This window comes from Phyllostomus hastatus, unplaced genomic scaffold, assembly GCF_019186645.2.
Source record: "Phyllostomus hastatus isolate PE091 unplaced genomic scaffold, TTU_PhHast_1.1 phas_contig_196, whole genome shotgun sequence".
In the NCBI taxonomy this organism is placed as follows: domain Eukaryota; kingdom Metazoa; phylum Chordata; class Mammalia; order Chiroptera; family Phyllostomidae; genus Phyllostomus; species Phyllostomus hastatus.
In genome coordinates this window covers 2,172,448-2,187,802 of record NW_025333709.1, presented here as the reverse complement: position 1 = coordinate 2,187,802, position 15,355 = coordinate 2,172,448, and the positions used below count along the sequence as shown (strand labels likewise).

The window sequence follows — 15,355 nt, the reverse complement described above, 5'->3', positions numbered from 1 at the left end:
GCCGGCTCCCCAGGGCCAGCACACGAGGGGACAGCCCCCACTGTGCCGCTCCAGGGGACAGCAGCCAGGAGGGCGTGGCCCTGGGTCCCCACTCCAGGCCTCCCCTCCGCCCCACGCTCACACCCTGTCCCTTCGGGTCCGATTCCAGCAAGGCAGCTACAGTCCACAAGGAAAACTACCCAGCCTTAACTTGTTAAAAAGGGCGAATATCTGTCATTCAGCTTCTGAAGTTTTCTCCCTTGAAAGAGTTGCCTGGTTGCTACGAAACGTGCACAGTGCCCCGGGTGGCCGTGATGTCCTTCCGTGTCCCCTCGCGCTGCGGATCAGAGTCAGTCCCCGCGTGTGCGCACCTGCCGTCACCTGCCCCGGGCCTGCCTTTGTCACTCGGCCGGGGCCGCCTGGGTCACTCCCACACACCGCGTGCTCACACGGCCCGGACCAGCAGCACCGCCACTCAGAAAACACGTGACGGACAATAAGCTGACGCAGGAGATGGTCAGCCAGTGAGACTGGGCTTGAAACTTGAGTTGGGAGGCGGAGCACGACAAGAAAGCTTGGGTTCACTCTGTCAGCCAAGGGGCAGCGCCGACCCCGACTCCGTAGGTGCCTGGCCAGACGTCTTGCCCCCCCCCCGCCCCCCCGGGCAGGCTGGCAGCCCGAGCGTGCATTCCGACCTCTGCACTCCCCCTTCAAACACTTGGAGGGGCCCCGGGACCTTCTGGGGCAGAGAGAGGCTTTGTTTTTCATCTTGAAAGAACCTCAGAGATCACCTCAAATCCCTGCTAAGCTTTTTCTTTTTATTAATAAGTGGTAAAAATGTAAAACATTTCCCCCAGTTCAAAGGGTCACAGGCCTGATTCAAAAGAGCCCGCAGCCGGGGCCCCAAGTGTGTGCCCCCGGGGCAGCTCCGGGGCGGGACGGTGGCGCGCCCCGAGCGCGCATGGGGCCGGCCCCTTCTTACCGCAGGTGGGCACGTCCTCCTCGGCAGACGAGGTCTGCTCGTCGGTGGACGGCTTCTTCTTCCCCAGGCTGATGATCTTGGTGATCTTCTTCCCGGTGACTTTAGAGACGGTCCCCTTGCCCTCTGATTTGGAACTCTTTTTCCTCTTAACTGTCAAGAATAACGACAACAGAAGAAATGTTTAGTTCTGGAGCTTAAATTGGGCAAACATTCAAACAAAGCACCAGTCGTAGCCTCTCTCTCTCGCCAGCCTTTACTTGAGGAGCTCCTGCTCTATGCCAGTTCGGGGACGTGGTTAGTGGCAGCTTCATCCCCAGAGGTCCCTCTGTAGGTGACGGACACGCCAGCTGCTCAGCACCCACACTGACAGTCCACGTGGACCCCTGAGCGCACTGCAACCTGGTGCCGGCAGAGGCGTCGCGCTGAGCCAGGGACGTGGACCGAAAGGCTGCGTCCACTCACGGGACGTTTTGCGAAGGACAGAAAATGGGTCCGCAGCTGCCAGGGGTGCGGAGAGGCAGGGGGAGGGACACCGGAGCGCAGGGCACACTTGAGGTCAAAGAAACGCTCTAGGTCTCCACTGTGGACGGTCACGCACCAGTGCAGGCCGAGACTCAAAGCACTGGGTGCCAGAGAAGGGGAACGTCGCCATGCGCAACGCCCGCCTCCGCAAAGCCGGCCTGGGAGATGGTCTCAGTGCGTGTGTGCCCACGTCCAGGGCAGCACCACCACAACAGCCCAGGGGTGGGGACCGCCCCTGCGTCCATCCGCTGGTGACGACAGAGCGTGGTCCCCCACACGACCACCACTACGTGGCCCCTACTTGGAGGAGGGAGATTGACCCTTGTGCAGCCCAGGGAGGACACGAGGGAGCAAGGTGGGCCGGTCGCCCGGGGCAGACACGGTGGTTCCAGCAATGGGAGGGCCCGGTGGGGCATCAGAGCCCCAGACGCCCAGAGCGGGTGGGGTCCTGGGGCTGGGGCAGGGCGGGGGCGAGGGGGCGCTTCAGGGGGACAGAGTGTCAGTGTGGGGAGGTGGTGGGGACGGCTGCATGGCACTGGGAACGTGCTGGACGCCCCCGGACACTCAGCGATGGCTGAGCTGGTGCATTTACGTTGTGTCTGTCACTGCGGTTCAATTTTTCTAAATGAACGTAAAGTACATCTCAGAAAATCTCCTTAAAAAATGACCAGAAATCTGAGAGTGTGGCCTCCTCGTTATAGAGATGGGGAGCCTGGGGCGCACCGAGGTGGGAAAGCATGACCGAGCTGGAGCTGAGGCAGGTCCCCCCGTGAGAGTCAGCTGTCCCAGCGTCGCGCCAGAGGGCGCCTCCGCCACCCCACCCCGCCCCCGCGCTAACCCTGGTGAGGTCGTGCCTGCTGTGAGTCACGGTGCAAACGCACGCGGGGCGCCCATCGGGACACAGGAAAAACCGGGGCCACAGCCCGCTGGCACAGCCAACCAGGATGGCGGCCTCCGCACGACCACGTCTCCCAGGAAAGCCCTGGCCAGCGGGGTCACGCGGCCGGCCACAGGGCACCGGTGTCCGGCTTTCTGTCCGCAATCCACGCCTTTCGGCACGAGCAGAGCTCACCTGGTTCCTTCCCGTCACACACGGCGACTCCGTTTTCGGTGACGCCCTCCCCGTCCGAGCTCGGTCTCTCCGAGGACAGCTTCTGTGACGAGAGAAAGGACGTGGTCATTCTTACGACGGTCACGCTGGCCCAGGGACGTGCTGGGTCAGGGGCCACTCACATCCATCCCAGAGCTGACAGTGAGGGCCAAATTCACGACAGCGCGGGCCAGCGGGGGCTGGCTGGCCAAAGCTGGAAAAGCCCCAGATGGACACAGGCCAACCCAGGGCGGCCACACCGACACAGGCCCTGCCGCCGGGACGCGGTGTTCGGTTCGCTCTCCCCGTGAATGCTCGCGGAAGCAGACCAGGAATGTCAGGAACACGCCCGCACCAAACCGCGCCCCGCTGCGCTTCTGGACGCGAACGCCGCATCGTCCGCTTACTTCCCTCCCTCGAACAACTGGCGAGTGTCGGGCGTCTGCTCGTGACGACCGTGCTCAGCAGGCACACAGAGTTGAGCGACTGTCACACCTGTCAAGGTCACTGGCGGCCACGCAGCCCCGACACCTGGCCGCGGTGTCTGAACGAGAGACTCCGTGGGAGGCGGGGTGGGGGGGGGTGGACGGTGATGGACGCAGACTGGACCTGGGGCGGTGACCACACAGCACAGTGTGCGGTCGGGCGTTACCAAACTGCACACCTGGGACCTGTACAATTTATTAGCAGATGCCACCCAACAAGTTCAACAGAGTGTTTTCTTTTAAAAAGGGACGTCTTTGAGAGCTGGAGTGCTTTCATTCTGGGCAGAGGACCGGCGGAGTCACCGCGGGGGGCACAGGCCCCAAACATCACCGCCTTCCTCCCCCCGCCGGCCGAGACCCTCTGCATTATCCCCAGTGCCACAGAGACATGCTGGCCGGGGTGCAGGGCGGCACGCAGGCCCCGCTCGGCAACAGCTCCAGGCCACGCTGGCCGAGGACGGCAGACAGGTGTCGGAAACCCGTGGCTGTGCTGGGAACAGCGCGGTGGAAGAGTGGGTGGCATTCTGTGGGAACCTGGCATGCGCCAAGTCCCAGTGACAGAGTGTCTGTCATGCTGGCACCGCCCCGCTCTCGGCCGGGACGTGCTCCTGGGAACCAGGTCAGCCTTAGAAACCAAGATAAGCGAGGGACCGCGCCAGGCCCCGTGTGAGTGGGCGAGAGAGAAACTCCGATGCGCTGCTGATGGGAAGCGACATCGGACCAGCCTTTTCGGAAAGCAGTTTGCTTAGCAGCATGCATCAAAATCCTAAAAAACAATTCTATCCTTTGGCCTGGTAATCCAGCTTCTAGGAGTCTATGCTCAGGTGACAGAGAAGCAGCAAAGACTGACAAAAAGGTGCCAGGCTATTTCAAACAGCCAGAAAAGAGCCCTGGCCGAGTGGAGCATCATCCCAAGACACCAAGGTTGCAGGTTCAATCCCCGGTCAGGGCACGTACAAGGATCAGCCACTTCTTCATGCAATGAATGCATAAAGAAGTAGAACGACAAATCAATGTCTCTTTCTCTCCAAAACCAATTAAAAACAATAAAATAAGTGGCCAAAAATAAAATAAGAAGGACTAACTTTGGGAGTGGGGGGTAATAGAACAGAGTCATGAATTTCATATTATTCAGCTGCTGAAAGTGCAGAAACAGTAGGTGCTTGTTACCAGTTTCAAAAGCCTGGCAGACTGGCAGCAGTGGGAGGGCAGGCGGGAAAGTGGCCGCACGCCACCGTCGCGCACCGGGGCACCCGAAGTGGGAGAGGAGCACGAGAACAGGAGAAGCTGGGGAAAAGCACGCGGTGTCGAGGGAGCTGCGGCCCCTGTGTGGTGGGCACACTCAGAGGGGACCTCGCCCCCCCATGGTTGGGGTCTCTCTGAACTTCTCCCGCCCTCTGCAGCGAGCAGGTGTGGCTGCAGTGATCACACCCACAGGGAGAGCAACAGGCCTGCCGAATCGGGGTGAGGGCTGTGAGGTCAACTCATGTGGCACCTCGGAGGGTGTTCTGGACGAGACCTGCACGTCAGCTGGGGACTCTGAGCAAAGCAGGCTGCGCTCCCCAGCGTGGTGGGCCTCGCCCAAGCAGCCGAAGGCCGGCCCGGAGCAGAAAGGCCTGCGCCCGAGCCCCGGAGAATTCTCCTGCAGACGGCCTCCAGACGTCAGCCGCTGGCCGGCACCGCGGGTTTTGGACTTGCCGCCCTCCATAATCCCGTGAGCCGATGCCCCAATATAAATCTTGTGTAAAAATCCCCCGTGTGAATCATATACAAATGTATGTACACACACACACACACACGCACACACACACGCACACCCCCCACCACCGGGTGGTTCTGTCTCTCTGGGGAATCCGCACTCAAACAGGGGCGGACAGGAAGCATCTGGCCCCTGGCAAGAGCTCCGCAGGCGGGACCCAGGAAGCCCCCGGGACTCAGCTCCCTACAGACCACCGCGGGGAGGGGCCGCGGGTCTCCGTGGTGTGCGACCTGCACAGGCACAGAAAATCGGGGAGAGCTGGGCGTGCGAACTGCCAGGGACAGGTTCGTGGCCCCGCCCCTACTGCGGGGCCCTCGCTGGGCCGTCCCGCAGGACAGCGGGTCAGGGCAGGCAGGGCCAGGGCGCACCTCCTGCTCTCTCTGGGGGGGGCGCACCTCTGCCGCGGCTGCTGTGTGCCTGAAGGGCCCGTGCCCTTCAGGGTTCCGCTCAGCCACGAGCAGCGGGGTGGCCTTGAATGAGGCCCTCGACACCTTCCATCCATCCCTTCGTCTCGGGCTGGGACGGACACGGCCGACCACGCCGTCTCTAACACAACACGGCCACCTCAGGCGCCGCGCACCGAGCGGCCCGTGCGGCGCACAGGGAGCAGTCCTGCTCCTTCTCCTCCTTCCACGGGGAGGGCTGGGAGCCTCGGAGAACACCCTGAAGGTGTTCGGGGGGCCCCAGGGAGAACGCGCCCCTTACCTTCTCCAGTTCCACCTTGTGCACGGGCGAGCTCGAGGGCGGGGGGCATTCGGAGTCCACGGGCCCGCTGCAGCTGCTGTAGACTTCTTTGACCACCTGCAACAAGCGTGACATTTCTGAGTGTGTCCGAAGGCAGAGACACCTGTGTGAGGGGCCCAAGCGCGAGATGAACGGGGCACACGGGGCGGCAGGAAGCCTGTGGATGCCGACACTCCCTATGGCTGCAGGCACCCACGCCCCAGGCGTCTCCCGCTGCTGGCGCTGCCTCGGGCTCTGCGAGCTGCGGGGAACCGTGTGCGCGAGCTCAGATCCCGCCCGCCCGGGGCCGTCCAGGAGGACGGGGGATCAGGTGAACAGTGTGTGTGTGTGTGTGTGTGTGTGTGAGCGTCGCCCACAGCACAGCCGGCGTGAGGCCCCGGTGAGGGCCCAGCAGGCGCGGCTGCTCTAGAGAAGGCGCTCAGGAGAGGCCACGCGGGGCTGGCCGGTCCCAGCTGACCGGCCGGGACCCGGCCCTGAAGAACCGGTGGGGAGGGTTCAGGGCCCGGGAACGGCAGGTGCAAAGGCCCGTGGCAGGTGTGCGGTGTGCAGGGACAGCCCCCAGAGCCGTGGGGTGGGAGGTGGGGCGGGAGAGGCCGCTAGGAGCCTGGTCACATGGTGCCCCCAGGCCCGGCGGGGTAGCAGGGTTGTCCGAGTGCAGAGGGAGTCCGGGAGCCCAGCGGTCCGGGCGGCAGCACAGCACACAGGCCGAGGACGGGCTGCGGAGCCTGGCTGCCCGGTCTGCCTGGGCCTCCCCTGGCACAGACTAAGGAACTGCTCCGAGCTTCAGCTTCCCTGTCCCAAAAGTGCAGACGCAATAGTCCTCCTTCTAAGATGAAACACCTGAGACAGCGCCTAGACCCTAACAGACTTGCACGTGTCACCAGGTGGTAGAGAGCTCTTATCGTTGCAGGAAGAGAGAGTGGCAAGGTGCCAGAGAAACATGTACAGGAAAACGAGAGCGAGGCCGGAGCTGGAGGTCGCCGACACAAGAAGGTGGCGGGTGGACTGGAGGGATCCTCGGGGCGCTGGAGAGGAGGGGAGGGACTCAGGACGAGCTCTGGAGGAAGACTCGGCAGGCCCCGTGGGGGTGTTGGACTCGGGGCTCGAGGGAAGGGGCCCCGTCCGGGCCAGCGCCCCGACTCCGTTCACTCAGCAGGAGTGGACGGAGAGAGACAGGCTGGCGGAAGGGGGGCCGGGCGGCACGTTTGCAGGCGGGGAAACTTCCCGTCGGGGCTGGAGACAGACTGGGGAGTTGGGGACAGAAGGCCTGGATGGCAGGTGAGACCCAGCAGACCGAGGGTCCTGGAGAAGACCCAGAGCCGGCCAGCTGGCGGGGCGGAGCCAGAGCAGGAGGCTGGTGGGAGTCCCTGAGGCCGTGGACAGCTGGCGGGGACGAGGCGGCCGGGGCACACTGAGAGGGCACACGCAGCGGAGCAGGGAGGAGGAGGAGGGGGAGAGCGGGGAGGCAGCCCAGCGGAGGGACGCCCCGGAAGTGTGTGTGGAAGGGAGGAGTGAGGCCAGCGGAGCTGGGAGGGGGGAGTGGCACTGGGGGGGGGGGAGCGCACGAGGCTAGTGTGTTCGGTGCCAGGAGTCAGGAGGCTCCTGTCGGACCGGTGCTGATTTCTCGGCGACTTGCCAGGCGAGAGCGTCAGTTACCGGCTGCAAGTCACACCCCCCTGCACCCTGGTCTGCTCCCTAGCGAAGGAAGGAGGGCCAACACAACCCATCTTGCTATTTATCCCCAGTTTCATTAAGAGACAAGGGGACCCTAGTGCGAACAACCTAAGCCAGCATCTGGCGTGTGCACGCTGAAAATGCGGCGGCTGCTGCCATGCTGCCTGCAGAGCAGGTGAGCGTCCCACGGTCTGGGTGGGGGAGAAGGGCAACCCTGACCAAGACCTACAGGTAGGGGTCGGCAGCAGGTGCCCTGGTGCTCACAGCCACCCCCGCCTCCACCCATTGTCCCTCCACCGTGCCTGAGTGCCCGCAGTAAGCGGTGTGTGGCTGATGGCCGGGGACGTGCCGTCAGACAGACAGACAGACAAGGGCCAGCGGCACACTCTTCTGACAGGAACACGAGCAGACAAATCTTTCCGAATGTCTTCTGTGCACTTTGGAGCTAAGCTGCAATTTGAGTTCAACCCAAGTGCTTCTGGGCAGGAAAAAAACACACACAAAAAAACGCCCCGGCCCAGATATCTGTGCAGTAGTCTGCAGTGTGACCTCCGGGACCTCTCCAAGTCAGTCCACTGGGACGGGGGCCAGGGACTCACCGGCCGGGACAGTGTCTCCAGCCATCTCGCTGCTTGGCTGTCCTACGAAAAACGGGGGTAATGTCCACATGGGAGGCCAGAACAGGGAAGGAGAGGAAGATACAGCCCAGGTGGCTTGCTGCGGTGCTGCCCTTGCGGGCACGGAGGGGCGGCGTCGGCCCAGGGGCGTCTCCCTCGTCTCTCTGTCTCGTGCTGCCCTCCCCACTGTCTGCCCAGGTTCTCACACCCTCACCCGCCTCCCCGTGTGCCCATCAGGTCTTTAGGGCAGAACACCAATGGTCGTTCGTTCTGGAGATTCTAGCACAAGAGTCTGCGATGCAAATGGGAACTCCTGGGGGTTCGAGTCCGACACATCCAGGGCTGGAGCCCCCATGCTCCCCTTCTCCCGCACGTGACACCGAGCAACTCCGACTCTGAGCCAAGCCTCGTTCTCCCAGAAGATGCACAGGCACGCCTGGGGGTCGCTGTGCCCGCAGTGACGGAGCAGCTGCAGCGTCCAGCCCAGTCCTTCTCCCAGCACTTGAGCTCCCGTCCCATGATTAAAGCCTTAAGTGAAAACGTTGCATTGTGCAGCCAGCCAGCCCTGCAGCGCATGAGCTCTTCATTCTGCACAGAGAGGCCGAGCCCACACACCCAGCCTGCAGGGACCTATCTACCGCCCGGCTGCCTCCGCCAGTTTCAGGGGCGGGGCACGGACACGGCCCTTTGGCCGCACTGCTCCAGCCGCTCCCACCGGACGCCGGCTGCGGTCCCGTCAGACGCTGGCTGTGTATGTACGGATCTGCCCCTCCCATGAAGCTGTGCTCATTCTTACACAAGGGCCACACTTTCTTATGTGGGTGTATTCTCAATGCCGAGCACGTAAGAACAACTGAAAAAGCAGTCTGATTAAAGAAAAGGGAATGAAAAAATAAATCAGACTTGAAATTTTCTATGGGAAAAAAAGAACGAATGAAAAAAAAAACAGAGAAAGAAAGTTGGCTGTCACATAAAACACATAAATGCTCATGACAAACCTTCCCCAGCCTTCTGCACAGGTTTCTGAAATCCTCAAGGAAAACACACTTCTAAAAGGGGGGAGGGCCTGCAGCACCAACACAGCCCACCCCGGCTGTCACTGCGCAGGCACCGCACTCGATCCGGCCACTGGACTGTCCCTGTGGCTCTCGCCTGTTTCCCATCAAGTCCCACTGGCCAGCAAAGGTGCGGGGACCTGAGCCGCCACTGAAGTCACCGGCTGACCTTCCTGAGCCATCGAAGCTTGCTGGCGGACTCGCCTTCCCTGGGAAGCCCCCCCTTACGGCCTCTCCTCCCACAGTGCCCGGCGCTCGGGGGGCTGCGCAGACCCGGGCACGCCGGCCAGGCCAGGGGTGCGCGCGCATCCTGGCATCGCGAGAGGGCTTAACCTCTCCCCGGACTGGACGGCTGGCACGCCCCAGGACAGGGGGCGGCCTGAAACAGTCTCTCCTCTCTGGCCTCTCTCTGCAGCCCCTCGGCCCCCGCAGAGTTACTGGGAAGTGAGAAAGGGCTCGTCACGCACACGCGTGGGCACCCACGGAGGAGGTTGCTGCCCTTCTGATTTCGTTTCAAAGGGCCGTGTCCTGTGGGGAGTTCAGTGTGTATTTAAGAGAGTTGAATCCAATTCAGAATCACAAATCCTTCAAAAAACGAATTGTTGCATGTTCTGTGGTGCTTTTGTTTGCTTTTAATTTGGGCCCTCCTCTGCAGAAACACAATCTCTGCACATTTTTTAAGGAAACTTGACCGCCCCGTTTCCGGGAATGCTGGCTCTTGCCTCCTGCCTGACCCCGACCGAGCGGCTCATGTCTCTGGCGTCTGCACACACCACAGTCCACTAAGTCTGGCGAGAGCCGCCGGTGCTGGGAGCTGCAGGCCAAAGGGGAGGGACAGACCTGGCCCGGCGCTGGCAGGAGAGCGTGCCGCGCCGCCGCGCACCGTGCGCGCCCTGGCGAAGGGCCTGGCACCTTAACTCGACAGGGACTGGTGGTCACGCTGAAGCTGTACCCCGAACAGTAACAGCCTGGACAGCACACTTACGGCAATCTGGGATGACAGCGGTTTGTGTTAGTAAAACAAGGACCACAGGCTGACTGTAAGAGCCACCACTGTGTAAAGGTCCTGGAAGAAAACCCAGGTACGAATCTCCAGACCCTTGGACTGCACAGCAGCTGCTCAGCTCTGACAGGAGGAGCCGCGCACAGGAGTGCGGCACCGACACAGGCTACCCTACACTGTGGGGGCCCCAAGAGCACGGTGGCCAGTGACAGAGGCCAGTCACCCGGCAGGCCGTGCCACCCGGGGGCACTTACACAAACGTGGAGAGCAGGCAAACCCCGGGGGACAGAGGGCAGACGAGTGGCTGCCTGGAGTTGGGGCAGGGCCGGGGCAGCAGCTGTCAGCACACCCAGCGCAGATTCCCCCCAAGGTGCCGGCCGCCCTGAGCTTAGATTAACGGGGACGGCCACACCTCTCCTCGAATAAACTAGAGCCAGTCCTACGGTCACGGGGTGAACTGCGCGGTGCGCGAGGTAGACCTCACTGAAGCGGTTATACAGTAACACTGGAATCGTCTCTCCCACACAGGACGGCCGGCGTGACCGTCGGGAAACCTGGCGCAGGGAGACCGCCGAGAGCAGACCCGGCGGGCAGAGGAGGGGCCGGCGGACGCCCCCAGAACCGCGGCCCAGACGGCCAGGCCTGCCACGCGCCTGCGACGGACGCCGAAAGGCGAGCAAGCACTCCCAGAGGAAACCTCCAGAAGCCCCAGCACTAAAAACTGCGGCACCAAACCTAAGAACACACCGCACGGGAACAAAGTTAACAGCAGGCTAGACGCAGCTAAAGAGAGGGATGGGGAGCTGGGACGTAACAGGAAAAAATTACCCGGACTGCAGTTTTTTTAAAAAGGGAGACAGTAGGTACAAAGCGAAGATGAGAAGTTTAATGTATGGAAACAGTCTAACACATATTTAACTGTAGCTGGGGGAGGGGAGGAAAGAGGGCCAAGTTATATTTTCAGAGAAATAAATGGCTGAACATGTTTCTGAAGCCTAGAAAGACGACACGCCATGGGTTTCAGAAGCCGGAGGAATGCCAAGCAGAACGAATAAAAAAGAGCTCATATCCAGGCACAAAAAAGCGAAACTAGAAAATCCAAGTCAGAGAGAAAGTTCCAGACGCAGCCTGCAAGTGGGGACCAGGCTGCCTTCGGAGGCCGAGTTAAAGCGATCGACTCGAATGTAATCGGAGGAGACCAGACCGCCCGGGTCAGCCTGCACTGGCGTGTGCTCGAAAAGACAGGGATTGAGGCGGAAAGGGATCGCAGAGACAACCCCGACGACTTACCCGCAGCCACTGCTCGGCCTGCTCCTTGCTCTGCACCGCCAGGACCAGGGGGTCCGTGCCCTGCTGCGTGATCTTCAGCTCGTGCTTCTTCTTCTTGCCGTCTTTCGGGATGTACGTGATGCTGCAGCCCGGGAGAGGCAGCTCCATCTGCGGCTGCTGGTCCTTGGAGCTCTTGTAGCACTGCACGCGACAGGGGGGGCCCCCCCGTGAGGCCGCGCGGGGGGTGGGCGGCGGCACCGAGAAAACTCGGGCCCCCACTGGAAGCGGGAACGTGGGCGTGGCGTCTGGGGGTCAGACCGAGCGGTGGGGACGCTTGGCGACTGGGAAGCGGACCTGTGGGCTCCCCGCCCCACACCCACACCCACAGTGCGCACAAGTGCAGGTGCGTCTACTCGTTTCATTCAGCCACGCCCACCCGCCGGCCATCAGGGACAGGCCCTGCGGGAGGCGGAAAGGCCCTGCTGGCCCGGCTGGGCTTACATCCTCACACAGCTTCCCCAGTGAGCAGCGTGGGGGCGGTTTCTCAGACCTGCTGGGACAACACAGCCCCGGACACTCCATCCCCCACCCTGTCGCTGGCGCCCACCCCTCTCATCTCTGTCCTCTTTTTTAAAGGACGAGTTCAGTAAGAGTGTAAACAGCAACACCCCACAGACAGAAATGTCTGCTAAGGGTTGCTTTCTGGTTGAGCGGAGGACCCCAAGCTCCCGCTGCACCATTCGCCCACCTGCACTCACGCCACAGATTTCACTGCGGGGGAGACCGACACCTGGTTCCTATCACCCCGGTTTGCCACATCTGGGGCCACACCGCCGTCCAGAGGCGCCGGCCCCCATGGCTCCACTGTGTTCCTGACACCTGCAAGCGTGCCTTGTCGTGGACACGCACGTGCCCACAAAGGAGGCCGGATACCTGGGCCCTCCTTCCCCTACTAATTGAATCTGCCTCCAGGAAGCTCCTTAAGCTCTCCGAACCCGTTTCCTCACTTGTGGAATGAGCTATGGTTATTTTCCTGAACTGCACTATCAGTAACAGTGACACCTGTTACCGAGTCTGGAGTGTCATGGTTACACGACGCCTGTCTGGGTGACACACCCGCATCCTGCAGCCGCTGTGACAGGCCGTTGGTGAGTGCCGTGCTCATCCTGCTCCCCCCATCTTTAGTTTAAAGCTCCCGTGCCATCATCTTTGGCGTCCTCTGAATTGGGGGGATTCCAGGCCACACACGTGGAATAAACATGTACTCTCGCTGATTTTTTAAAAAAACTGAACAAACCCATTAATTAAGCAATACACAATGCCCTAAGAGTCCAGTAAAATGGGACTCCCAGAACTCTCTGGTGAGTCTGTAAAGGGCTATCTGCCCACTCACCAGCGACACACAGAAACACGACTTCACATGAGCTCCGTCTTCATGACAGAGCTCTGAGCCACTTTTTCCCTCGAGGTTAATTTGAAGAAAAAACAAAAAGTAAAAGCACGCTCTAAACTTCATCATTGTAACAATCAGCCGAGGTTTCTAAAGCTGGGAAGGCAGGTGGGAAGGAGGGAGGGAGAGACCTGCTAGAGCAAGACCCATGGGAAGGGAAGGGAAGGGAAGGGAAGGGAAGAAGGAAGGAAGGAGAAAGACAGAGAAAGAGAGAAAGGAGTGAGGAGAGGGGAGAGAGAGGAAGGAAGGAAAGAAGGGAGGGAGGGAGAAGGAGAAAAGAAAAGGAGAGAACAGCCCTGCAGCTTTCCAAAAGAATGTCCTGCCCTGGCCATGCCCCCTCCCAGCGGCCAGTGGGCCACCCTCCCGCGTCTCTGACCGGGCTTTGAGGAATCCACTGACTCACTACGGATGGGAAAATCATCCTGCCACTTCTGGCGGGTTAAGCGCTGTGCCCTTCCATGGACACAAACCGCAGACACCGCCGGGAGGGAGGGTTTGCCCGCTGCTGGCTCTAGGGTGCTGGCGAACGCCCTGCCCTAGAGACCTGGCCGTGCCCGCCAGCGCCAGCTGACAGCCTGCCGGGGCCGGGGCCAGCAGGGGCCGGCGCCAGACGCTGCAAGCGCTCTGCGGGTACCGAGGCCCGTGCTTCCCTCTCCCCCTGGCGGCGGTGGTGGTGCTGTTGGGCATCGACCCCAGCAAGCGAGGCTGCCGAGGAGGTGGCACCGGCTTCGCACGGGAGCGGCCAGCTCAACAGGCTGACTCACCAGCAGTTTGGTGTCCTTGATGACGCAGAGCAGCTTGGTCCACTGCCCGAAGCGCTTCTTGCGCAGCAGGAAGGCACAGATCTTGGCGTCCTTCACCAGGTCCATGGAGGCCTCCTCCGAGGGCCACTGGTGTCTCATCTTCTTCCCCTTCCCATCCTCCTCCTCTTCATCGTACGACTCGTAAGAGCTGCTCATTGCGTCCGAGTCATAATCTGTCCGAAGGAAAGAGAGAAAGGTAAAGAAAGTCCTCGCTACGAAAACCTCATCTGGGCCAGGGTGCGCTCTTCTGCCCGCACGCTGGAGGCGCCCGCACCCGGCGGCGTGCTAGAGCGACGCCCACTCGTGCAGACAAGGGAAAACGGTGCCTGGACGTGGGCAGGGGAAACGCAACGGAGGGCTTTCAACTACAGTGACTGAAAGTTCCGTAAGGAGAAAGACCATTTCCAGACCGTTCGGCACGGCTGGGCACTCGGCAGACACTGCCTTGTGGCATCCTCACCATGGCCTCGCCAGGCGGGCCCTGACCCCCTTCTGTGGTGCGTCCTACCCACCGAGACCCCGGGCCACAGAGGAGCCCGTGTCCCCGCGCCCACACCTTCACGTCAAAGTTCTTTCGAGGCTGTGGTGCCCCACTCCCATGGGCACCGCCACACGCACAAGCCCTTCCTACTGCTCGGGTCCAGCCCAAGCACCCCGCCTTCAGGTCGCCCTCGGGCTTGCAGAGACACGCGCACCCCCTGTGACTCTGCGCTGCGGGAACGAAGCCACCTGCTGAGGCTCTAGCCCCACACGGCTGACCGCCCTGGAGAAAGAGCTTTTCCAGGCAACGGAGGTCGAATGAGGTTACGGGGTAGGGTCCCACGCTGGACGGCGCTCTCTGCCGCATGAGGACCCAGGGAGAAGGCGGCCGCCCGTGGGCCAGGAAGGAAGCGTGCTCTCACGGGGCCAGACCGAGCTGCGCCCTGGTCTCAGGTTCCCCGCCTCCGGGCCGTGAGAGCGCGAACACCTGGTGGGGAGTGCCCGGTCTGCGCCGTGCCGCTGTGCCCGCCCGAGCCAACACGGTGAAATGCCCTCCTGGGTGCTTCCACACCACCCAGCATGAAACTGGTCCACTACACTGTCATGGCCGTCTGTGCGTCAGTCTCCCGCAGCGGGCCGTGAGCCGCCCGAGGGAGGGGAGCCCTCCTTGTTGGAGAGGACTGTCCCAGCAGGTACAGAGCACCTGGCGCAGGGCAGGTGCACAAACGTTTGTGGAAGGAAGAACTGTGAGGTGACCCTCCCCGAGGGACGGCCAGCAGGGTCAGGGTTTAGCGAACCCCAGGGCCGGGCAGGACGGGCACCTGACACCAGCCCCACAGGAGGACACGCTCCTTGGGGCCAGGTCCGACCCCTCCGCACCCCCCCACCCCCGATGCATCGGGGAGGCATTTGCTCCTCTGGCCGGCCTGAGGAACGAACCTGAGCCATAACAATGACAGGTAAGGAGACACCTTGGCTGGAGCAAGGGGCTGCACGCAGGTGGCCGAAGAGGCGCCTCTGGGGACAGCACTGAGAAGGGGTCCCCCGCATGGCCCTCCGGTGGCAGGGAAGGGGAGAGCTTGACACAGACTCACGGTGACGGCCCGCCCCTCGGCCGAGCTGTCCCTGTCTGCCTCAGAGCCGACAGCGGGGCTGAGGACCCAGAGCTGCCCCAGCACCCGCTGGACTGGGCCGAGTCCTTGTCGGACTCCCCGGGAGCTGAGAACACAGGTCCGGGGGAGGGGCGCCAGGAAAGGGGTCGGCACCTGGGCGTCAGTACATCCCCCTCCGGCTCAGAAAATGGGCCCGGGGCGGGCAGGGGGCTGGACCAGCTGAGTGAGGCTCTGCTTGGCCGGCAGGACCGCCGGGTGTTGCTGCTGGGGCGGACGAGCAGGGCGCTGTAGGCCTGTCCACCGCCGAGACTCAGGGGACAGAGGTTGGGAA

General features: G+C 62.1%; 1 protein-coding gene across 3 annotated transcripts in view; it reads right to left on the bottom strand.

The window, feature by feature from the left end:
- The window catches only part of AFAP1 (actin filament associated protein 1), an 82,775-nt gene that overhangs the window by 23,166 nt on the left and 44,254 nt on the right, over window positions 1–15,355 (bottom strand). For all 3 annotated transcript variants that reach the window (XM_045834051.1, XM_045834050.1, XM_045834052.1), the window contains exons 5-9: window positions 13,394–13,605; window positions 11,201–11,380; window positions 5,523–5,618; window positions 2,556–2,637; window positions 962–1,111 (exon numbers count right to left, since the gene is read on the bottom strand). In XM_045834051.1, the coding sequence (XP_045690007.1) occupies window positions 962–1,111; window positions 2,556–2,637; window positions 5,523–5,618; window positions 11,201–11,380; window positions 13,394–13,605 (720 nt within the window). The remainder of the gene's footprint in view (window positions 1–961; window positions 1,112–2,555; window positions 2,638–5,522; window positions 5,619–11,200; window positions 11,381–13,393; window positions 13,606–15,355) is intronic.